Below are 24,815 nucleotides of genomic sequence, written 5' to 3' on the forward strand. Positions count from 1 at the left end.
GCCTTGCAGTGACACCTGGCGGCCCTGCGGGAGATTGCACCCGCGGCGTGGGCACTCCCAGCCCCCCGCACCGGCAACACCGCTGGGCTCACCGGAGGGGCTTCTGCCGGAAGGTTTTTTGCTGCTGGGGAGTGTTTGGGGGAGGGTGGTGTTAAATATTGATGTGGGTTATGAGGCTGCGGTTGGCTGAGGCATCATGGATGTGAATTCAGGCTAATCAACACAGGATGTATTGACCGTGAAATGCATCCGCAGGGCTGAGTCAGTCCTGTCGTCTCTCAAGGTTATGTTGCCCCATCTGGACAATTTCACAGCCAGATCCACTGCTGTTTGAGGCAGTGGGATGCTGATGCACCAAACCATATTTTCGGTACACACAGCCATCCCTGCTACTGGCGGCAGACAAAAGGACAGACCCCCAATCTCCCAAAGCTAGGCTACCTCCATCCATCCACCCTAGATGCCCTTCATGCACCACAGCTGCCATCCAGCCCATGTAAGGGCAGATCTCAGGGCTTCCTCTGAGGACAGCAAGTTCCATCACATACCAGAGGACATACCTGTCCCCACCCTGCAGGAGGGAGAAAAGCTAGCTGTGGGTGTGTGACGCTGCTCCATCACACCGCTGCTGGCAGTAGCATGGTGCCTTAGCCTCTCTGACACTCAGGAGCTGTTGTGCCAGTGGGCAAATCAAAGCCCTCACCAAGCAGTGTTCCCACCTGAAGCAAGAAAAAGGCCAAGTGGGCTGCAATCTTGTGAGGCATGTCACTGACTTGAAGGGTTTATGGTGGGAGCTGAGTGGGTCAGGTGTCCCAGTCCCCCAGTAGCAAGTGGTGCCTAAGAAGAGCAGGAGCCTTGCCTATGATCCTAGGTTGAGCATTCAGACCCTTTTTGGGAAGACACATTTCTGCCTCTCCTTTTCTCTCCATCAGCAGCCTGTCACTTGCTCCTGATTCATTGCCTCTTCTACTAGGTGGACTCAACCATATACATTCCACAGTAAAATGCCACAAAATCCCATGTTGAACTGTGACAGCCTGAGTCACTTCTGTGCGAGCCACAGGTGACAGAGATAAAGGAGAAGTTATTGTCAGAGGGCTGGGATTTGACCCAATGCTGCCAACAGTTCCCTCTGAGGAAATACTGTAACATCTTTGACCCTGTGAAGCATCAGAGTATCTGGGCCAAGCAAAAAAACAAATAAACAAACAAATAAAACAAAACACACACACAAAAAAACCCCGACAACCCAAACAACAACAAAAAAAATCACATGCAAGATATCTACTGTTCTATCCCCTTACAGAGAAGTTCAAGGTCTCAAAACTGGACTTTCAAAGTGGCCAAGTATTCAGATGTTTCTATTTTGGGTGTTGAATTACTTAGCCTCTTTTCCAAAGATGTCTGTAACAAGGGATACTGCATCAGGACATCTGCTTGAGCCTGCAAATAGCCTAGAAAGAAGTGCTGCCAAAGACAATCTCCTCTGGCACCTCAGGAGTAGACTTGGCTGCGGCCAGGGGAAATGCCCTCAGGAAGATGACCCCCTCCATGCAAGTGAGAAACGTCTTTCTGTTTGCTTTGTCCATGAGTACAGGTATGAACATCTTCATGTAGCAGCTCATGAAGAGGTACAGAACAGGTACAGGAGTGGACTTCAAAGGAAAAATAGTACCTACAGTGAAGAGACAAGGAGTCACACACACTGACTTCACAGCATCTGTATCTGCTTCTCTGTAAGTGTAAAAAATTCTATAGCCATGCAGCCTTCCATAGCACCCAGATCACTGCTGCTATTCCTATAGAAAAAGTTCTGCACATCTCCCCCCTTGTCCTCACAGTTACCCCCAGAGCTGGTTTCCCATCCAGCAAACTAATTTTTTACTCCAGAGCAGGGCCCCAGTGCCAGGCGGCAGACATGCCTTTTGTTCAGCTGGGAGAAGGGATGCTGGAAGAGCTGCAGCATGGGGGCATAGACACACTTCAGTAGCCCTGCCCAGCAACAATGGTTGGCTCTGCAGTCAGCACCATCCTCCCACTATGCCACCCAACATTTGCATTACCTGAAGTCTTCTGTGTCCTGGTGGTCTCACCAGGGTCCCACACGGTGGGCCAGTGTTTCAAGAGTCCTTACCCTGAATTTACATGTATAGTATTCTGATGACATATAGAAACTTCTGAGTAGGATTAAATTACATTACACTTACTATAAGCCCCTTTGCAATGCCCTAGCAGTATGCACAGGGATTTAGGAACCAGTGACTCATGGTTCCTTCATGCTTGATTCTCTGTTACCAGGTTATTGAAAAAATTTCCCTGTGCTGTTGGATGCAGCTTTAATTAGTTTTAATCCTGCTACAGATGGCACAACCTGGGTCACAGCTGCACAAGTGTGTTTGGTGTTTGTATGAACTGCAGTGGTAGATGAAGTGCCGGTGCAGCCTCCCACTCTGTGCGGGGATGGTGTGGCAGCAATTCCCACCACCCCTGATGAGTTTTGGCAGCCGATCCTACAGCAGCCGGGAAAGTATGATCCTTTTCTTAAAAAAGCATTCTTGAAAATCCAATAAGAATAGCAAATTATGTGGGTGTCACCTTCCATCATCTATGAACTGCGCAGGCCCCAAAAAGGTGAGCTCTTGTTCAAGTGTGTGCATCTCTTTGTTTGCTTCACAATCTAAACCAGGCTTAGGTGATGTATTTAGCGGCATTTCCTGCCTTAATAATTATGACTGACCTCCCTGTGCAGGATGCAAGAGGTCTGTTTTAACATGTGCCAACCATAAGCTGTGGGGCCAAGTGCCACCAGGAGAGCTGTGCAAGCATGTAACAAGGGTAAACCTGACGGTAGTTAAACTACACTCTAGTCTCATCAGCTTTTTGCCTTCAACTGCATGTCTTCAGTTCTGCAGAAACCTCAGGTTTAGGTCTCTACAGTAGCGGCATACCCCTCATAACAGGGCTTGGCAGTCCAGACCATGTCACAGGGGTGGCAGACATGGCCAAGGCTGATTTCCTGAGCAGGATTACTTCCTCCTGATGACATATGCACCTGAGCAGCACCACCCCCAGAAGGCACATTGATGTCAGCATGTCTAACCCAACTTGCCCTGCTTTAAGAACAGCTCAAAGTTGTCTTCCAGAGGCTTTTAGGTGTATTTAGGCGTATTATCAGCAAGCTTAGCTCAACCTTCACACCTCTTGGCCACTATCTCCTCTGCCTCTACCAAATAATCCCCCCAAAAGCAACACTATTTTCTCCAAACCACTGCTGACAGTCATGGCAGCAAAACTGTCCTTGAGGAGCAATTTTGCCCAGTAGGAGCCTGTACACAAAACTAGTCTGCCTTTCTTGGGGGACTCCTCCCCTCCCAGAGCAGGCTGACTCCATCAAAACAAAAAGCAAGTCGTAAGCTGCTTGCTGTGGAGCTTCTTGAAAACAGCTCCATGGTGACATGGGGGTATGAGGCTATCTCCTCTGCCCATACAGGCTATGCCCCTCCAACCTCACACGAAACCCTCCTTTTGTTCTTTTTTCTCACTCTCTCCAACAAGTGACCATCATTTCCCACCAGAAGTGCCCAGCTGGACAGGCTGGCCTTCTGCAGGAGTCTGAGCAGCGGCAGGGAGGGGGGTCTATCAGTAAGAGAGTGCCACAGCAACGGAGCAGAGCCTCCCTTTCTTTCAGACCTGCCCCAGCTGCCCTGGCTGATATTTCAAATCTGTTCTTCCTGTTTGGAGTCCAGTGAGTAAGAAGAAGTACTGAGCATGGAGAGGAACACTCCTCCAGTGACAATGAAGGAGCAAAGCTGTCTTGCAAGCCTGTCCTCTGTGCCTTGACAGCCCAAGGGTCTGGGACCAGCCTCTCTGGGGCAGAGACTCTTTGGAAGCTGGAGCCAGGCTTTTCAACCAAACCAAAAGTACAGTCCCTCTGTCACACTACCCTCTGAGTTACCTGCAACCTGCAGTAACAGTCAAAATGTTGTTCCTGTGACCTCTGCCTACTGCCTGGATTCCTAGTCATGGTTTTGGCTGTGGGTTTTGACTCTAGTCAGTAGGCCAGACGGTCCAATTCTGACCTCTCAGACAGTAGAAGAAGGGTTTCCTTTAATTCTAAGATTAAGTCTGAATCCACTTCCAGTATTATGGGTTTTTTTGTGTGTACCACTCCCACGCCTGGAATGGATCTTCTTGGGTTTCTGTGGTCTTTGCACAAAATACACAGCATGGAGAGAAAGGATGTGCTTTTGCTGACTCTGGGAAAATGGCAAAGGACCAAATGCATCAGTCAGGGACAGTGAGTAATAGCTTTAAATGCAAACAACTGTTAGCAGCACATTTTACTGTATTAATAATTTACACTCCATGGAAAGTTTAATTTAGGCAAAGTGAGAGTTTTGTGGCATAGTTACAAAAAACACACATCATCCTGGGGATAACAGATCTACAGCAAGCCTATGACTCCTCCTGAGGAGCCATACCCTGGCCACCAAGTCGCTTGGTTTCATTGCAGGTCTTTCTGTACAGTTTGTACAGCGTCTTTCTCAATGTGCCAATGGCTGGCACAGGGATGCAATACGAGAGCATTCCCTCATCTATATAAAGTACAAGAAGGTATTCTGAGGCCTACCCATGCTAAAGAAATGCTTGATGCTGCAAAGTGTGCACATTCAGAAATGTTGCAAGGAAAGGGGGAAAAAATACAGTTATCTTCCAAGCCTCATGACCCTAGAAGGCTTGCTGGATTATGATCAATGCACTGTCATTTCCACCTCCAGGTTGCAGCAGCTGCACATCAAGCTGCTTCAAATCCTACCCTGCAGCAGCCAGTGCCCACCAAAGACCCAAGGACACCCCACCACCCAGAAGACACATGCCAGTGGGCCAAAAGGAGCTGGTTCTCTGCAGGCAACGCATGGCATTGAAAGGAGATTGATGAAGCTGCCAAGCAGCCCTGGAACCTGCAGCAAAGCCCATCAAACAGAGATGCCTTTGCTCAGGCTTCCTCAAACCTGCTGTGTGCAGCATTTTTCAGTCCTCTGAGCCTTACAGCCCACTTACTCCTCCCAGCCTGGGGAGCCATTCACACACCTGAATACCCAGGGTACCCAGGGCACAGGAAGGTTGCTCTCTGTCTGAAGCCATCAGGAAGCAACATGAAGCCTCTTGCCATTTAATGTAGCTTTTTGTGTATAGAAGACTACCAGACTGGCAAGTAAAATGCCACACAGGTTAGAGATGCCAGGTGTTTCCCTGTGCCTGGGCAGAAGGGTACAGCCTCTGGCTAAGCCTCTTTCAATGGTGCTTTTCCCAGACTCCCACCCCACTCCAGGCCCAGGATGGACAGCAAGGGGAAAGGAAGGCAGAGGATAAGGTAACTAATTTGTGTGTGTGTCTGTGATTTTGGGGTGGGACTGGGAATGCAAAGTGGATGGGGCTTCATGAGCTTGCTGGTGACCCAACTTCCCATAGTATTTCAGGGCAACCCCCTGTTTTTAAAAAGGCCAGTTACACAAGTGTTCTTCATTCTGCTTTAATTTGCAACCTTAGCAATCTTCACATAAGTTTTTCCCTTCAGAATGTATGTGCATATATTAAATAAGATTGCTTTCAAGACATTTCATTGATCAGATGCAAAAGAGCTGCTTCTACGCCTTATCTTTTTCCAAGGCCAGAGAGTTAAGAGATCAGCAAATGGCTGTAGGTTTTTAATAATTAATTCATTAACGCTGAGTTTAGAAACACACTAAAAACAAGGTCTGCACACGGGGGTTCAATAACAGTGGTTTAAAAACACTTAGTGGGGAATATCAGCCAGCAGGACATGGCAGCATATGTCCACCCCACACTACCTGGCCTTCTATCCTTCTTTCTGCTGGAGAAAGTGCTCCTGTGACGGGCAATTCAGATGAGTTCTCTCTTTCCATTAATTAGACAGAAGGAGCCTGGCTCTCTGTGTAATTAATGTGTAGTTAAAAGAGAGTCTGTTTTTTTGAACAGTCTCCATAGATCTGTGCAGTATGTTGGCTACGTGAAACCTCCCCACCATTCACCTCATGCATAGCCAGCAGTGACACACTTTTCCACAGAAGCACCCTCATTGTATTTCACGTTAAGCTAACACCACACTGCTGACAAAACTGAGCATTGCATGCTTTGCAAATGCACGTTACCAGGGTCAAGACCTCTGGCTTTCTTTAACGCCTGCCACAAGCAAGCGCCCGGCTTTGTGTCTCTGTAAAATGCTGAATGAGGGAGGAGAGCTGGGATTTGACCTCTGAAGCCCACAATGCACAGTTGTGCACCCACAGCATAGGATCGAGGCTTGTCTTGCATTGAAATGAACGCAGTGAAAGTCCTCCTTATATTTCTTTTCTCTAATCACTTCCCCAGTCATTGGCTTGCTGTTCATTTTCTGGGGTAAATACTCTATTGTTTCTCTAATGTATGGCTAGCACAGCAGTGTCATATGATCTGCTCCCACCTGTGTTAACACTCCCACCCCACCAAGCCCTCCTAAAGGAAACGGAACAAGGCAAGTGTGTTGGCTACTGTCAATGTTAAGGAGATTTTTGAAGAGCAAACAAATATACAAAAATGAACTGATCTGGGAAAAGCAGGTTGAGTGGTCAGAGTTCAGAGGAGGAAAAACATTTTAAACCTGAAATCCATGCACGTTTGGGATCACAGAGATGTGGCAAGAGAGCTCCCATCACTGAAGTGCTGCGGGAAGGTAAGGAAGAGGCGAAGGAAGGCCCAACTGCACAGCACTCTGCCGTGGCACAGGGGATGCAGCTGTGGAGGACTTGTGGTTATCAGTCGGGGGATAGACCAACACTAGGAGTGGTGTGGGGCCGTGTCCTGCGGACCAGCTCATCAAGAGGTGAAGGAGCTCTTAGACAGTTGTAAGAAGCCTCACGATGGCAGGACCATGTATCCCCAGGAGACTTTTCCCACCAGCAATAGACTCTGGAAGGACCAGAAGCACAGGCTGGGTTGAACACAGGCAGCAAGACCCCAAGGAGGACAGGGCGGAGGCTCGGGCCTCTGACACAGCAAAAGTGAAGTGGAGAAATGTGAGCAAATGTTTGCAGTAAAAGAACATCCCCCTCATGTTTTGTTTCCCTACATGACCAGATGCCGTGGAGGACATGAGGCACAAGGGCACCGGCACATCATGGGGAGCTAAGGGAAGGTGGGGGCTGGAAGCAGAGACGCGAGGGGAGTGTAGTACAAAGGGTAAAAGCAATACCTGCTTACATTTGTCTGTGCTTCAATACTGATTTTCCTCTGGGGGAAGGAGGTCCAAGTCCAAGGCTGACCTCCAGGGTCACCTCTTTCCCTAGGCTTTCCCAGCCTCACCACAGCTGCTGCAGATTCTCAGAGAGACCCCCAAGCTGAATGCAGGCATCATCTGAAGAGGTGGTCTGGTCGAAAGGTTTTGTCTTTCAGATGCAAACGCCACTGGGGCTCAGAGGCCACTAATATTTATGGCTCCTGAGGGAGCTGATGGATATGGGTTCAGGGGAATAAATGCAAGCCCAGTAGGAACTGTGTTTGTGTCTTATGTCCCACAACAGGGGAAATCAGGTCAGTTTGTTACCACTGTGCAAGAGGTTGGGAGGCAGCCACTCATTCATCCAGAATCAGCTTCCACTGCTTGAAATACAGAGTTTTTACAGAGTTTTTCTCAACTGTTGTGCTATTGCCTTTCTAGGGCAAAAAAGAAACCAAAAAAGAAAGGCCTGTGCCATCCAGGATATACATAAGCCAGCCAAACAAATCGGATTCCTCTGCTGGCTAGAACTGCAAATGTGTACATGCCAGGAAGGCTAGCAAATCAGCTGGCAAAAAAAAAATTAAAAAAAAAGGACTGGTCAACTGCTTCTGGTTATTCCTTCTCAGAGCAGTAGGGGGAGAAAAAAGATCAACCTACAATTCACGATGGTCAGTCTTTCTTATACTTGATTAGCCTGCACAAATCTTTGCCCTAAGTCTCCCAGGGCGATGTTCACTCAGACATCCCTCCACCCAGCACAGCAGAAGTGGTTCCAGAGGGTGATTAAAGACTAAGAGGACAAATTTAGGTTACTCTGAACTAGCCTGTGGGAGCCAAGAGATTAATGCTTATCCTCTAGGAAGGATGCATTGTGAGAGGACAATTATACCACAGCACACCTTCAGCCAACTTCATCTTTCCACTGTGCAGATCCACAGTGGATGGAGATGTTTTCTGAAACACCTGCTGGGTTATAAACTGGTTACTTTCCCTCCCCCTTTGCCAAAGAAAAATGAAGGATAATAATGCATCGTAAACTGAGATAAATATCCCTCATATCTTTGGATAATATCTACTTAAGAGATTGCTCAGGAAGCTGAGTGTCTTACAGATTCCACCACAGAAACAAAGGAAAAAAATATCTTCAGTTGTGCAGGTCCTGAGCTCTTTAAATAACATGGCTCGAGTTTTTTGACAAAAGAGACAGCAGTACACCACAAAAAAAAAAAAAAAAAAAAAAAAAAAAAAAAGAGTCCTTTGTGCTGCAGATTTTATGTGCCATCCTGGGAGGTAAAGCAGAGATTCATGGCAAGGGGTGGGGGATTCAGCAATTCTCTTTGTGGATGTTGTGGGGTTTATGTTCAGCTCTCAGTCCTAATTTAGGAAAGCCTGTAAGTTTGGTGTCAATGCAGTGAGAGAGAAACTGACTGCTTTTCTGAAGGGCTTCATTTGCCAAGGTTAGTTATCATTTGCACTGTAGACCACTTGGGAAAGAGTTTAAGACATGTCCAACAAGTGCTGTGTGCCATAGTGGGAAAACACTAGTGGTGAGAAACTTCAGCAGAACTGTTTTGCTAATTGAAACTAAGTACGCGTTCATAGAAACAATGACCAATAATACTATGTGGTTTGTGGCCACAAAACTGCTCTTTGTCTTGCTAGATTTAAAAGTGATTAAAAATTCACCAGCCAGTAGGTGAGGATATTTCTGGTGAGGAAACTTTTCCAAGGTAAGTAAATTTTGCAGCTGAATTTCTCGATGCAAATACTATGCACATTCTTCCCCATTGCTACGCATTCATAAAACAGCTAGGTGCTTGACAGCAACCTTAAAATAGCCTGCTACAAGGAACAATTGCATGGAAAATGTCAGACAGGTGAAAACCTGCCTTTCCAGTGATGTGAAGAACTCCATATTAGTAGTTATATTTTCCTGTGTCACCATACACAGGCAGGTGTATGAATGGCTGTCCCTCATTTCAGTGGCTCCATCCAGATAATACCATTTTGCAGATCCTGTGGAAGTTGACTCCTCCATAGACTGTGGTGGGAAGGAGTTGGGATGAAAACTGCAGCAGTCTGCATAACAGGAAAAGGTGTGTCCTTTGGCAAGTGATGACCTAGATCACCAAGTTTTTTTCTTTGTCATATAAAGTGATTTGGGGTTTTCTATGTTAAAAAAGGGAGGCTGCTTGTGCTTATTGAAGACTTCTCAGCACCAATGGACAGTTTTATCCCTGCCCTTTCAAGCCTATAATTCCATGTTTATACGTGATACAAATACTACTCCATCACGAGAAAGGCAAAAAGACTCAGACTGCAGCCAGCCCTATTTCTGGGGAGTGGAGATAATTCATGTGCTCTGCTTATTTTTAGCAGAAGATGGTGGACAAATCTGAGCCAGCACATTTTTCATTCAATCTGTCCCTGGACACTAACAGATGGTGCTTCCTTGTGCCAAGCACTAATGCACTTTACATTGGCATTCAGTGTCAGGACATAAAGCCCGCCAAGTCCCTGCAAAATCTGCTGATGCCAGGAAAATTGATAATAAACAGCTAGCCAGGGCCACAGTCCCAAGTTTTCCCTCTACCTCCAAAGCAGCACGGAAGCCATACCCGTGCAATGGTGTCAGCTGCTCTCCAGCTCATGGCTCTCATGGCAACAAAGTAGGGTCCTGGACTGGGGAAAAAGAGAAACTGAGGCCATGGACCAGGTACGTATCTAAAGATGGAGACAGATCCATCTGCTTCATGGGAATGAGCTGTGTGCTATGTGGGCTTTGAGAACTTTGACAACTTGTGCCTTAATGCTCAAACACCTGAACTACTGACAATATAAATCATTCTAAATATAAATATATATGTATCTATACCACCTGGCAGGGTGATTCTGTTGTTTAGCACTCCTTAGTACTTCTTGAGCACTGAACATAGTAAATTCAGTCTTGCAGGTCTACTTCCTACGGCTACCAATCCTATATATGATAAGGTCACTACAAGAGAAAATTCCACAGACTTCTCTGAAGAGCTCACTTTGTTTTACAGGTTATTGCGTTTATTCTTTGAATACAAGCATCCAATATTCTTGGGCTGTAAAATTCCTGTTCCTTTCCACCAGATGCCTCAGTGCCAAGGCTTCTTTCTTGGATTGCTCAAAGCTTGGTATCCACATCTCTTGGAGAGAAGTCCAGCCAGGGTTTGAAGACGAGAACCAGAACGCCTCTGGTTTGGGGCAGCTCAGATGGTTGACCTGAGCCTGCCACGTCTGTGGCAGCCATCCCTGGCAACGGAGAGAAATAAAAGGGGTTATTTGGGAACCCTGGCAGACAGAGAAAAAGGTGCTGTGCCATTTGTAAACTAATGGAAACAAAGTCCTTCTCACTACGGGCTCTAGCCATGGCCCCATGGATGTCAGAGGGGAAGCTCTCCCCAAAGTGTCCACAACAAGGCCAGTCATGCTGACAAGAACCTGAGTCTCAGATCCGGTCTGGCTGCACCAGCCCACGCATAATGAAGTTATAAGGCAAGGACTTCTATTTTCATCATCATATTCAGTTTCCATCTTAAATACACGCACACTTACTGAGATTTTTTTAAGGATAAAAAACAAGTCATAAATCTGACCAGGAGACAAAACTGGAGAGAGTCTTCATAATCTTCTTGTCTTTAGAGCCACAAAAGCATGGGGAAGGATTATCTGTAGCTAATGCCTTTCCTATGGTTGTATTCCTAAGTCAGAGAGAAAACATCTGTCCAGATTTGCACCAGAACCAAACAGGAAAGCCTACTTAAATGTAATGCTTAGAAGTTTGCATTCCCTATCACTTCAGCTCACCTTGGTAACTTCAAATGCTTTTTTCATCTCCCTTCTAGTGGCTGACCACGTAGTGTACTGATTAGACTATGGCCAGCTAAAATATGGCCAAATGGATATCAGACAGTAGGATTCTAGAGCCAATGACCAGTTTCTTTACCAGAGACAAAAAGAGGTTTTTTGATTCATGCTGATAACTGAGCTTGTGGAGAGTTTAAAAAATGGCTACTGACTCCAGGTACATAAACCTAGAAACCATAAAGGAATGTGTCAATTAAAATGAGCATCCACTAATTCAGAAATATATGTGGCGAGAGTTTTTAGCTTCAGTCTATTTCCAAGTAATGCTTTGTTTATACCAGCCAAATTCACCACAGTTAATAGCCTCAGGAGACTGACAGCACATGATGCCTTTGAAATGGCCTTCTGGTCTCATGGCTGGCACCCCTGCAAGACTGCTGAGCCCTTCGTGCTGGGCTTCGTGATAAGACAGCCACTTCTTGCTGGTGTCTACAAGCATAATTTCAAGAGGATTAGATGGAGAGGAATGGGTCCAGTTCCTCTCACAAACACATGACATGGCTTAAACACCTATGTTTCAATGTTTAATCACCAAATGTGGCCACAGATACATTTGTTGCTACAGGATTGAATTGTACCATACATATGCAGATTCAGATAGTCATAGAGTAAGTCAGGAGGGACCTCCAGTGATCATCTAGTCCAGTTGCCTCTTCTAAACAGGTCTAATTGCCTAGGGCACCATTGAGTTGAGTCTTAGAACACCTCCAGAGACAGAGATCACACAACCTCTCTGGGCAACCTGGTTCCAAATGTTCCAGGTCATCTAAAGCAAGTCAGCAAGTTAGACTTCTTCCAGTAGCCTGATAAAAACAATTCAAGCTTTCTGTTGAAATGACTACCAGCTCAGTATGTATGTGCTCAAGCACTGCAGCAGTGAGGAACACCTACTCTGGCTGTGCGCCCACACCTTCTACCAATACCTTTTGACATAAGGATGTACAACCCAATGGCACTGCAATACCAGTGGTTGTAGGCTGGCCAGAAATCTGGTTACCAAATTTCCTGGGACAAATCTGAGACTTGTGTTATTTTAAAGCCTCTCCAGGACACACGGACAAAGTCACACATACCTTTTCTTTCCTTCTGATGTTTTCCCACACTCTGTTACACACCATGCACTCAAAGGTGTCAATGTAACTGTCCTGCGTGATATCTTGCACTCCCCACTTGCGTTCCTTCATTGCTGAAAGCAGTCTTGGGTTGGAAATGTCCCCTTTCAATTTCCATTGTAGGTAGGACTCATATTCCCGATCATTTGTATCCAGTGTTTTGATATAGTGGGCCAACTCCTGAGGGTGTGAAAAACTGGACACGAGAATTGCACTCTTGTTACTAGGAAGCCAGTCTACAACGCTGGGAGACCCAAAGTACACTGGTACCACTCCCAACTTCAGTGGCCGCCAGAGTTTTTCAGTGATGTAATCTTCACAAATAGCATTTTCAAAAGCAAGAATGAACTTGTATTGTGCCAGTATTTTATAGAAGTCCCCATCATCCATGGTAGTCGGATTTCTGAGATGCTGAGGAAGGTCTCTGTTATGCAGGCATTCCCCATAAGAGTCTACTTCAATGTGGCACATCAGCTCACGCACGTAGCTATCCCGGTCAGAAGGAGGGTTGCAGTCAGACTGCACATATACAAGTGGTGCAAGCCTCTTCCTCAGCCTGTTCTTCATCTGCAGTGGGACCATGTACCTCAATGACTTCAGGACCTCTATGCCCTCAAGGTACTGAGTGGTCAGTGGCAGGTGAGAATGGCGGCTAAAGGTTGCAGTGTGGTTGAATAAGGTGATGGTTGGTTTGTGGAAGAGTTTGTAGTTGTTTTTGGGGGACTCTTCATGGAAAAGGGCCCAATCATGGTAGTCTTTACGAGGGAGAGGTAAGCTGCCTATACTGAAGTCAGTACCTAGACAAAAGCAAAGTGTTTAGTCTGCCCCTAGCCATGATGCAATACCAACTACAATAACACAGAAGCCTAGTTTTAATTTAATATCAGCCCTACAACTATCACATTTATGATATCATAAGGCAGTATAGCAAAGAGAGGAATTCATGCAGAGATAGAGAAGTGTTATGACAGATAAAACTGAATTTGGCAGCAGAAGAATCTAGAAAATGAGGACCAGCAGTTAATACTAGAAATGGTTTCCTTTCAGGTCATATTAGCTTAAAGGCCTCTCATTTCAAAGGCTCACTAGGAATTTGATATTTTAGTGCACTGAAATGAGACTAATAAGACGCTTAATACTCCCCTCGTTCTGCAAATAGGGGAACAGATGGTATTTCCTCTATCTATGATGTGAGGGAAATGGTTACTGCAGGGTTCAATTTAGCTCCAGTAGCAAAACAACAAAAAGGATGCTAAAATATTGGACAGGGTTAAGGAGAAAAATTACAAGAATGACTTCAAGTCTTGGAAATAGATTGTACTATGGAGACGTTGGAAGACCATCTATGTAGTTATCAAAGAGAGAATTAAGAGATGATGTATCACAGCTGCCAGATAGACACCAGATACGTAAAGAAGTAGCTTCTGGCAGAAGACAGCTCCTCAAAATAATGCCAATAGTAGAAGAACCATGTCTAAACTCTAAAAACAGACTACTGCAGCTGCTTGCAGCTTACTGTAAGGACAGGAAACCTCCAGAAAAACTTAGGAAAACTGTGGTGGAAGCTTTAGGACAAACCTAGAAGCCTTTCTGCAAAGGCTCGTCTGTGCAAAACTGAGTTCAACGTACCAGCGTGTGAATAAGACCCTTGCTCTCCCTTCAGTACCCCCGCAGTACCTCACACAACCAACCTTATTGCAGATGAAATGCAAAGCTGATGGATCCCTGTCAAGATACCTCCTCACTGTTTTATAACTGTATCTGTTCTTCACTTAAGTACAAGCACTGAATATATAAAACCTTTAACTGGTATTGTCAAGCAAGGGAAGTTCATAAACCGAAACAAACATTGAACAGCTGGTCTAGAAACCACCACAAATGCTTTCTCTTTGGACAAGCTATTTTACCATCCCAGTCACACTCGTAACTTTTCACTCTCTGTTCTACCCTCGACTTCAAACCACTGATGGGAAAAAAGTGGGAGCTAGTAAAAGTCTAATACAGAATTTTAATCTAAAACCTAATACACAAAGAAGGAAAAAAAATGCCCAGTGGTCTTTGTGGCTCCACAAACTTGCCAAGATGACTCCAAGGATGACCTTATAAAACCAACATAAGACTTAACTACTGCAGTGAAGACAGATGTTAGCTGCCACTAACATAAAAACTTCCTATACATCAAGATCCTTCAAGAGCATCAGGTGAGGTTTTTTTTAAGGGCACTAAGTTTTTGAACTCCTTTCTTCTACTGAAGGGTGGTCTCAAGCCCTCAACACTAAAAGGATGAAGGGCTGCGCCACTCACTGAAAAATGCTATTTGCTGCCTCTGGTTTTGATATGTCATAGTGATACAAGAAGGTAAGGAAACTGAAAGTGAATCAGATTCTCACAGGGAAACTAATAAGGCCTGTCTAGGTTTGAAAACACTTTGTTCTAAATGATGCCCAGAAGAGAAGCAGCAGTGCATACAGACAATAATGAAACGCGGTGGATTGAAACCATAGCACTTCAGCTCTGACTCTTCCAAGGCTGCTTCCTCTTTAAGGTAGTATTGTAACAAAGAGGGAAGGAAAATGCAGAAAAGAATGAGACAAGGAAAGGGATGAGAGAGAGACAAAGATGCAACACATAAAACTTACTAAAAAAGAAGAGAAATAAGGACGCATCTTAGGAGACATCCTTCATTCAGGTTTCACACTCCAAGGACTCAACACTCCAGCAGAGAAAAGCTGGACACCCTGCTCCCTTAGGAACAACACCCCCAAGGCTCTGACAGCATGGCACCAGATCCAGCTGATGCTGACTCAGTTGCATTGGTAGCTCACGCTACATACAAAACTCTATGAAGTACATGACACTGAAAAGGCAGAGTTGGAAATTCCTCCCAAAAGCAGAGACTAAATCCAGCAAGTGGGTGCCACATCTCACTTCCAAACAGGAGATTATGGCTCTTGACAAAGTCATCACCTACACTCGGAACCTTCCTGGGCCAGGACAGTAAGTCAGAAGAAGATGCAGAAGAGAAAGCATTCCTAGCAAAGCAGTTCTGCTGGAAAACATCTGTACCCCATATTTTTGCATAATATTTTTCCTAAGCTTTGGATCACTCTTCTATTGAATAGCTCACCGACAAAACATTAGGGGAAAATAAATACAGTTTCTTTGGAATGTGAAACTGTGCCTGGATCCAACCTTAGCATGAAAATGCAGATGTTCAAGTTTTCACTCAGCAGGCTGTTTAGAGGGAAATTCTGGAACACCAAAACCCCTCTTTTTGCAGGCCCACAGCTCATTGCATCAAGGTCTGTGTGTGTGAAGCTTTTCTTTACTGATGTAGATATTTTTTTTTTACCTTCAGTACCATCTATGACCTTTGTCTCTGCAGGCGTTAGCTTGTGACATCATTTATTGTGGTTTAAAAATAAGTAACATTTTTGCATATTTTGACATTTGTCTTTACACAGTTCATAGGCAACATTACTAGAAAAAGAAAAAAACTACAGGGAGAGTCTTTTGCCCAGTATAAATAGTCCTTTAAAAATAAGTAAGCAAACCATGTCCACAAGCCTGCTAAAAATGAACAGTAATAGTCCTTCTAATGCTGAAACAAACAAACAGAATTACTACCAGAGACAAAAAACACCAGACTTTACAGCTTTCATGTGATGCAAATCCAGCCTTCCTTGTCTTTAATTGGGTCAGCCTCTCATTCCTTTGCTGTTGTTCATTCACTTTCATGCCTGACCACTGTATTATCAACTGAAAAAGCTGACCTACTTGGAGCTCTGAAAAGATTAGTGGCAAGAAGTTTTTGGTTCGCTTTTCACCAAACTAAAGGCCCTTCTTTCTTATATTCCCAGTTCACCTGTATCCTGACTGAGTGAATGAGATTCAGGACTCAGTTTTATTTTGGTCTGTTTCTAGATGAAGGAGCTGAACCCACCAGTCACGGAAAAGCATTTGGCTTTAATTTTCCACCTAAAATTCATTTTTTCTCTGAAAAGGAAATGTGGGAGGAAAAGGAAAAAATTAACAAAATGCCTAGTTTTAAAAGTTGCATCTTTTGAGTTTCGTAGACTCTCTTAACAGTACACGTAGTGGGAAGTTTCTGAGGTGGCAGAGCCAGAGTAGCTCAAAAGTTTGCACTCACTGCTGCTCCCTGTGCAGAATCAATAAGTTTCTTTCTCTACTTTCTATTTACAGTCTGCTTTTGGCACATGAAGTAGGGGAGTTGCACAGTTACCAGCGAGGGCATTATTTTAAGACAAAAGACTTGCACAAGTGCAACAAAGGCCCTGCAGAACCTCTGCTAGGGGTGACAAGCCAGAAGACTGGAAAAAACTGGCTTGATCTCAGACTGTCTTTTCATGGCCTGGCAACTACAGGAAATTATCTTTTTTTCCCATAAACAGGGAGCACATGTGATTGGAAAGCAGCATGAGACAAGGCAACAGTCATTCCACAGACATGCACGGGCACTTTTCAGAGTACTTTTACAGAGAATGTGCATCTCTGGATCTCTACTGACAGCATTCAGCACCAGGAAAAGTTTACCACAATGACCTGCTTACATTTCCTGCTCTCAGTGATTGCTGCCTAGAATATTTAATCTCTAAAAGAAAGTAACGGGGCAGGAGGGAAAGTTACTTCTTTAAAAAGAAATAGATCCTTACCATAGAACAGAAATGCTCTTGTCATCTGATTGTGCTGGTAGGTCTTGTTGATGGTAAAGAAGCAAACATCCTCTCCACACTGACCCAATCTCCCTGTCTCTCCAGTCAGGGGAGACCACCAAAGCAGGACCGGATAGTGACTGACATCAGAATCTGTCTTGAGGCTGCCATGAAGCTCCTGCTTCTTAAACTGAAAAGCATGTCTCTCCACAGGCTTTAAAGGGCCACTGTGTAAACTGGAGATTACTGACACCTTATTCTCTGAACTGCCCAGTTCAGTGATAACCTTCAGGGAAATAAACATACATATCACAGTACATCACTGTCATTAGCCAGACATCTCCTTGACAAATCACAATTTAAGCACTGAGCACAAACTAAGTCTGCATGTGAAGTTTCTGTCAATCAAAGTGGATGCATTTCACTGACTGCAGCCACCATCCAGCTGATCTTCTGTCAGAACAGCATAAGCTTTAATTCAAATTAGTAAGGAGGAGGCAGGAAATACATTTCTGTACATCACGTATGATTTACCAACACAACTCCTTCTGCTTCCTCCTTGGGAAAAGGAAAAAACAGAAAACAGCCCTTCAGTAGCCAGCTTTCTTCTGGAAATTCGCTGTCAAAAAAAACTGTGAAGTTTTCGTGTCTTTGTGTAGCCATCTGTACTCACCCTTATTAATTTTTAAATCACTGACTGAATAGGTGCAGAGTACACAACCTCATGGCTAGTTAGAGTAGAAAAATCCCATCCGTGTGCGAAGAAGTGAAAGACCTACCAGAATGAACCATCATTTACCAACCTGAAATGCTACGAGGAACCTAAAAAACCCTCCACCCACAGGAGAAGCTTCTAACACTGGTCACCATCAGTCATGAGACAGAAGTCCCCAGAAAATACGGTGAACTTCTGGTGCCCATGAAGCCACCACTCTTTTCTACAGGTAGTACCTAATATAAAAGCGTTCTGAGACAGAGCTGTCTGCTGAGCAAAGTGACAGAAATGGTCTCATCAGGTATTGCCACAGGATACATAGATCCTCCTCTTAGTTTTAGTGGGGCAAAGACCTTCCTGCTATCATGCAAATGGCTTTTTGTGTTTACAGCTTCACAGGCAGCACATAAAGCCACCTCAGGAACAGCTGCAAGAATGATGGAGGAACTCAAACCCACCAGACAGCTTTGGCCACAGCACTTTCGTTTGTCGGACGGCTCTGAGGGAGGATACTGGAAAGCAGGAGTGTTGCTTATATTAAGTTGTTAGAAAACACTTACCTTCCCTGGTAGCTTTACTGCATGCATTCATTTTAGTATTTTCTGTGCCATTAGCTCTCACTGTGTAGCAAAATACACTGATTGTAGCTAGACTAAATAGGCTCTATGCAACATGGGATACTGGGACAGCATACACAGGAGGCTGTGCAAAGTGCAGCTGTACAGAAAAAAAACAGAAAACACTCCTACATTCATGAGTGGACAAGATACAGGCTGGGGAAAAGATTCACATGGCTAATAGTTTGATATAACTGCAGCAAAATACTTGAAGTAAGTCTATAGTGACCTCATGTCCGGGTTTCTCCAGGAACATGGTCCTTCTCTGTTTCCAAATTTCACCCTGGCAGAATTTAAGGAGTCTCTATATTTGCGCAGAATTTTTAGTATCTCTCTCTGAACTCCCAGGGGTTGATACACCCCGACTATACTGACAGCTCATGCTACAGCATCCAGCACCAGGGCAACAATTGTCACCATCCAGTGAAGATTCCCAGATAAAAATCCCAGCCAGGTACAGGGAAGCTCTAACCAGCTCCAAAACTGCTTAGCTGTGAAGGTGCAACAGAGTCACAAACCCTCCCAATAAAGCTCCTAAAGACCTGATAGCATTGCTCTTATGCTAGGGCAGCCACATCACATTTGGATGCCTTGTTCAGCAGCACAGAACTGAAAGTGACGACTGAGTGTCAGTGATTGCCTCCAAGAAATAGCTGGAGTAGGCAGCTGGCCTGGAAGAGCTTCAGATGTCCTCCTGCTGGCTTCACTGGAAGTTACCTGTGGTACTGGTCTGAACCGCAGCTCCTGTTCTGAGCATAACCCAAATGGAAAAGCATCTCTGGGGCAGATCCTGGCCCTCTCATGACTGAAGTCTCCTACAGTCCCATGACTGCCAGCCAAGGCTGCTTCCATTTGTCTATAAGTTGTTCTCTTTTAATGGAAATCTAGGGTAACCTGCACTAGCCACAAATGAATATTCCTAATCACTGATTTTTCTCTCGTGCGTTTTTTTACTGACCAACGAGAGGACACCCCAACACCAAGAATGGTGTTTGAGTCAGGGACTGAAGGACAGATTTCCATCACCCCTTAGTGATTTGCTCAGATTTTCTGGTCTTTCTGCCACACTAGTATGAAACAGGTCCAGGCTTGCCTCCCTGCCTAGTGAGTGCAAACACATGAACAGAGAAGGCAATGCTGGATGGAGGCAACACAACACAGCATGGTATGGCACACCGCTCCTGAGAAACTCCTCCAGGAGCCAAGGTGTTCTGCAACAAAGGTGTTCTCTGTGAAATGTCACTTCTGGAATCAGCTGTTACCACCAGGTCAATGCTGCTGACAGAGTTTCTTTCAACACTCCTCTTAAAGCATAGATTTGTACAGAAAACTTCTGTAACCTTCAATGCTCTCTCTTATCTGTCAGAATTGTGTCATACTTCGAGAGCAACCTCATGCATACCCCACCCTTGCCCCTGTACCTGGAGTGTCACCACAAGGAAAAAGGCAATTGTGAAGCAGAAGCAAGACGCCCACAGTTTCTTCCTCCTCATCCTAATCATGCTGCACTGCCAGGCCTGCCAGAGCAGTAAGAGTTAGGCCAGCTTGTCTAAAATCTTCAGCCTTTGCTGCAGGGCTTTGCTCCTCTTCATGGTGACCACTGCTGAAAAAGAGTACAGCATCAATAAAGATCAGTCCTCAAGATCAGAGGCCAGCTTAAAGTCTATCCATAGCTTTCTGTAGGTGATAGAGCCACATTTTGAGTCAGATTTCCAGAAAGCAGGCTGTACAAAGCAGCACTCTGATGCACAGCCCCAGGCATCTACTCTCCCTCTGAACTCTGGCCATGGGACTTACCACGTTGTAATCTTCTGGGAATTCTGTTCACCAGCCTATCTAGTTCAATGCATAGAGAAAGTAACCAGAGTAACACACACACAAACTCTCTCCATACCTAAAACATTAAAATTTAACAAGTCCCCCTTCCCGTGTAATCTGTATCTGTGCTGTCTGGCTCTCCTCAAACTACTCTTCCCTTGCCCCCTTTTTTTAGCTTTCATAGAGCTCTACTGTTTTGCTGCTTGCTGGATGTTACTGTGTGTCCTGATTTGAGGTAAAACAGAACTAATTTTCTGTTCAGTAATTTTACTTTTTCAGCTGGGCCTCTTCTAACTAACTAAATGCTGAAATTGATCAGAAACTGTTCACTCTCAGAGTGATAGGACCAGATTATACCAAGGGATGGTGTGCAGAGAAGCCCTTGCTTATACTTATTGCTATAACAACCAAGGTCAGGCAAATTTGTTATTTGCCCCATTGGAGGGTCGGAAGCGGAGAAGCGTAGAGGGGTCACACCTGTAGGGAGGAACGGACAGGACAGGTGACCCAAAACTGACCAACAGGGTATTGCATCCCATCCGCATCATGCCCAGTATAAAAGCTGAGGGATCAAAGGGTCAAGTCTCTTCCTTCAATGGACCCTGTCTGTTCGTCTGCCTTTGATCCCGATCCGAGTGTTCCTGACTCCAGATCCGGAATCCAGCTCCTGTCCATCACCGAGTCCGGCCTGGGACTTTCCCCTGTGCCTGCTGGTGATGTGATCGTCATCCTGGGAGCTTGATACGGTTTTGTATATCGTGTATACTTTTTTTTCCCCTTTTCTTATTATTATTTATTATTTCATTATTTATTAATATTTTCATTATAGTAGTTTAGTTTTTTCTAAACTCATAAATCTCTTATTTTATCTCTTCCTCTCCTCTGTTTTCCTTAAAGAGGGGAGGGAAGGATCATCTGTCATTCCGATTGATCAATCTGCTCAAAACCACGACACTGTGTGAAAATCGCAACTCCTGACAATAGGAGTAGGTGCAAATTCCAGCTTTGTCTGAAAAACAACCCAACAAAACAACAAAAAAAAAAGAATATGGGAGAAAGATAAGACTGTCGCTCAATGCAGAGAAGTAAAGTTTGAAATGTGAATATTCTGAAAACTCAGCAGAAATATACAATCAAAAATGTTTAACAAATTACTATTTTAAAACTGATCTCTTTTAGAGATGTAATTTAAGCTGAATTTCCATGAAAAGAAGGTGTTTGTAACTGTTGTCTCCATGTGCATGCACCTGCCAGCTTTCCGCCCATCCTAATCCCACCCACAAAGTTCCAAAAAAACCTGACAAAGAAGGATGGCTTCCAAACTTACTGCGTGCTGTAGTAGTACCTCTGGCACCTACAGACAAAAAAAAAAATCCTGTTTCTGCTTCCACTGCAACAGGAGTTCATTCTTTTCCATCAACCATCAGAAAAGCCTCTTTAGTAAAACCTCACATGAAACCATGCTGTGTGAGTTCTGCTTGGCACAGGACAGCTGCTTTTGAAGGTTCTGTGTGAGCACAAAAGTGCACGGCTGCCAGTTGAGCACTTCTCAAATCAGTCAGGGTATGGTATGGCACACCGCTCCTGAGAAACTCCTCCAGGAGCCAAGGTGTTCTGCAACAAAGGTGTTCTCTGTGAAATGTCACTTCTGGAATCAGCTGTTACCACCAGGTCAATGCTGCTGACAGAGTTTCTTTCAACACTCCTCTTAAAGCATAGATTTGTACAGAAAACTTCTGTAACCTTCAATGCTCTCTCTTATCTGTCAGAATTGTGTCATACTTCGAGAGCAACCTCATGCATACCCCACCCTTGCCCCTGTACCTGGAGTGTCACCACAAGGAAAAAGGCAATTGTGAAGCAGAAGCAAGACGCCCACAGTTTCTTCCTCCTCATCCTAATCATGCTGCACTGCCAGGCCTGCCAGAGCAGTAAGAGTTAGGCCAGCTTGTCTAAAATCTTCAGCCTTTGCTGCAGGGCTTTGCTCCTCTTCATGGTGACCACTGCTGAAAAAGAGTACAGCATCAATAAAGATCAGTCCTCAAGATCAGAGGCCAGCTTAAAGTCTATCCATAGCTTTCTGTAGGTGATAGAGCCACATTTTGAGTCAGATTTCCAGAAAGCAGGCTGTACAAAGCAGCACTCTGATGCACAGCCCCAGGCATCTACTCTCCCTCTGAACTCTGGCCATGGGACTTACCACGTTGTAATCTTCTGGGAATTCTGTTCACCAGCCTATCTAGTTCAATGCATAGAGAAAGTAACCAGAGTAACACACACACAAACTCTCTCCATACCTAAAACATTAAAATTTAACAAGTCCCCCTTCCCGTGTAATCTGTATCTGTGCTGTCTGGCTCTCCTCAAACTACTCTTCCCTTGCCCCCTTTTTTTAGCTTTCATAGAGCTCTACTGTTTTGCTGCTTGCTGGATGTTACTGTGTGTCCTGATTTGAGGTAAAACAGAACTAATTTTCTGTTCAGTAATTTTACTTTTTCAGCTGGGCCTCTTCTAACTAACTAAATGCTGAAATTGATCAGAAACTGTTCACTCTCAGAGTGATAGGACCAGATTATACCAAGGGATGGTGTGCAGAGAAGCCCTTGCTTATACTTATTGCTATAACAACCAAGGTCAGGCAAATTTGTTATTTGCCCCATTGGAGGGTCGGAAGCGGAGAAGCGTAGAGGGGTCACACCTGTAGGGAGGAACGGACAGGACAGGTGACCCAAAACTGACCAACAGGGTATTGCATCCCATCCGCATCATGCCCAGTATAAAAGCTGAGGGATCAAAGGGTCAAGTCTCTTCCTTCAATGGACCCTGTCTGTTCGTCTGCCTTTGATCCCGATCCGAGTGTTCCTGACTCCAGATCCGGAATCCAGCTCCTGTCCATCACCGAGTCCGGCCTGGGACTTTCCCCTGTGCCTGCTGGTGATGTGATCGTCATCCTGGGAGCTTGATACGGTTTTGTATATCGTGTATACTTTTTTTTCCCCTTTTCTTATTATTATTTATTATTTCATTATTTATTAATATTTTCATTATAGTAGTTTAGTTTTTTCTAAACTCATAAATCTCTTATTTTATCTCTTCCTCTCCTCTGTTTTCCTTAAAGAGGGGAGGGAAGGATCATCTGTCATTCCGATTGATCAATCTGCTCAAAACCACGACACTGTGTGAAAATCGCAACTCCTGACAATAGGAGTAGGTGCAAATTCCAGCTTTGTCTGAAAAACAACCCAACAAAACAACAAAAAAAAAAGAATATGGGAGAAAGATAAGACTGTCGCTCAATGCAGAGAAGTAAAGTTTGAAATGTGAATATTCTGAAAACTCAGCAGAAATATACAATCAAAAATGTTTAACAAATTACTATTTTAAAACTGATCTCTTTTAGAGATGTAATTTAAGCTGAATTTCCATGAAAAGAAGGTGTTTGTAACTGTTGTCTCCATGTGCATGCACCTGCCAGCTTTCCGCCCATCCTAATCCCACCCACAAAGTTCCAAAAAAACCTGACAAAGAAGGATGGCTTCCAAACTTACTGCGTGCTGTAGTAGTACCTCTGGCACCTACAGACAAAAAAAAAAATCCTGTTTCTGCTTCCACTGCAACAGGAGTTCATTCTTTTCCATCAACCATCAGAAAAGCCTCTTTAGTAAAACCTCACATGAAACCATGCTGTGTGAGTTCTGCTTGGCACAGGACAGCTGCTTTTGAAGGTTCTGTGTGAGCACAAAAGTGCACGGCTGCCAGTTGAGCACTTCTCAAATCAGTCAGGGTCTTTTACAAAGCCTCTGCCTCCTGCATTATAGCAAAAATGGGTCACCACGAGGGGAAGAGGCTGAATTCAGCCCAAAACAGTGTTGGTGAAAATCTACTCAACGCACACCCCGGAGCCTCACAGTACCTTCAATACCACACACCTTACCCTGTGCACAGCAAAAAGTAGACTCTGATGACCCACTGAATGCCCCCCTACTCCAATAAAAGAGTAGTAATCATCCCATTTTTAGGTATTCTTCTAGAGGGTGGAACTGCCCACACCATGGGCATGCTGTACCAATTGCCCCAGGGTACTGCAATGGGTCATGGCTTCATTCTTGCCTTTGCAGCACCCAACACTTAGTACTTTCACCCAGCTGTGCGGTGCGGTCCGTACTTGGACTGGGCCACGCAGGGCTATGAAATGCCTCAACTTCCCTGGAAAGACGACCTTGCAGCACTTTCCCACCTCGCTGCAGCCCAGCGAAGGCCCTGAGGACTTGAGAGAAGAAGGATAAATCACCAACCCCGGCTGCTTGAGAGAAGAAGGATAAATCACCAACCCCGGCTGCTCTGCGGAAGCAGCAGCAGCTCCCCGCAAATCCTCCCAAACTTCCTACCAGCTCTTCCCTGCCGCCTCTGCTTCCAGCCCTGCCTCGCTGCATCTCCCCGGGCTCAGCATCCCAGCCGGGGCTGCCTCTGCGCCCCTCCAACAACCGCTCCTTCCCCGAGGCTCAGCGGGTCCCGCAGCCCCGGATCGGGGCATCCTCCACCGGGCGCCCGCCGCCGTTACTCACCCCCAAAAAAAGTCGCCCCCGCCTCACCGCCGCCGTCCCCCCGTCCGGCTGGGCGCTGAAGGGGTTTGGGGCGGGTTTTCTTTTTTTTGAGTTTCACTTTGTGCACCTCCCGGGTGCGCAGAGGGAGGCGGGGGATGGG

The 24,815-nt window shown here is 45.2% G+C and overlaps 1 protein-coding gene across 4 annotated transcripts; it reads right to left on the minus strand.

Moving 5' to 3' along the window:
- Window positions 1–10,236: 10,236 nt before the first annotated feature.
- On the minus strand, window positions 10,237–24,808 carry FUT10 (fucosyltransferase 10 (alpha (1,3) fucosyltransferase)). 4 transcript variants are annotated; one of them, XM_014958113.1, is made up of 5 exons: window positions 24,677–24,808; window positions 21,936–22,114; window positions 16,962–17,247; window positions 12,250–13,085; window positions 10,237–10,561 (listed from the first exon to the last, which is right to left on the minus strand). In XM_014958113.1, exons 2-5 carry the CDS (start codon window positions 22,014–22,016, stop codon window positions 10,337–10,339), a joined length of 1,428 nt encoding a protein of 475 aa, XP_014813599.1. In that variant the 5' UTR covers window positions 22,017–22,114; window positions 24,677–24,808; the 3' UTR covers window positions 10,237–10,336. The 4 variants fall into 4 exon arrangements, with proteins under 4 accessions (XP_014813599.1, XP_014813598.1, XP_014813600.1 ...); XM_014958112.1 differs by having other exon boundaries at window positions 21,936–22,117; window positions 24,677–24,800; XM_014958114.1 differs by lacking the exon at window positions 24,677–24,808 and adding an exon at window positions 23,660–23,761 and having other exon boundaries at window positions 21,936–22,117.
- Between the last annotated feature and the right edge of the window lie 7 nt (window positions 24,809–24,815).

Source organism: Calidris pugnax, unplaced genomic scaffold (assembly GCF_001431845.1).
Source record: "Calidris pugnax isolate Ruff unplaced genomic scaffold, ASM143184v1 scaffold317, whole genome shotgun sequence".
Lineage (NCBI taxonomy): Eukaryota > Metazoa > Chordata > Aves > Charadriiformes > Scolopacidae > Calidris > Calidris pugnax.

Coding starts and splice junctions, on each gene's coding strand:
- FUT10 (XM_014958113.1), bottom strand. CDS start 22,016: ATGATTAGGATGAGGAGGAAGAAACTGTGGGCGTCTTGCTTCTGCTTC. Junction 17,248..21,935: donor TCCTTGTGGTGACACTCCAG/GTACAGGGGCAA, acceptor ATTTCCCTGAAG/GTTATCACTGAACTGGGCAG. Junction 10,562..12,249: donor ACATCAGAAGGAAAGAAAAG/GTATGTGTGACT, acceptor CTCCGTTGCCAG/GGATGGCTGCCACAGACGTG.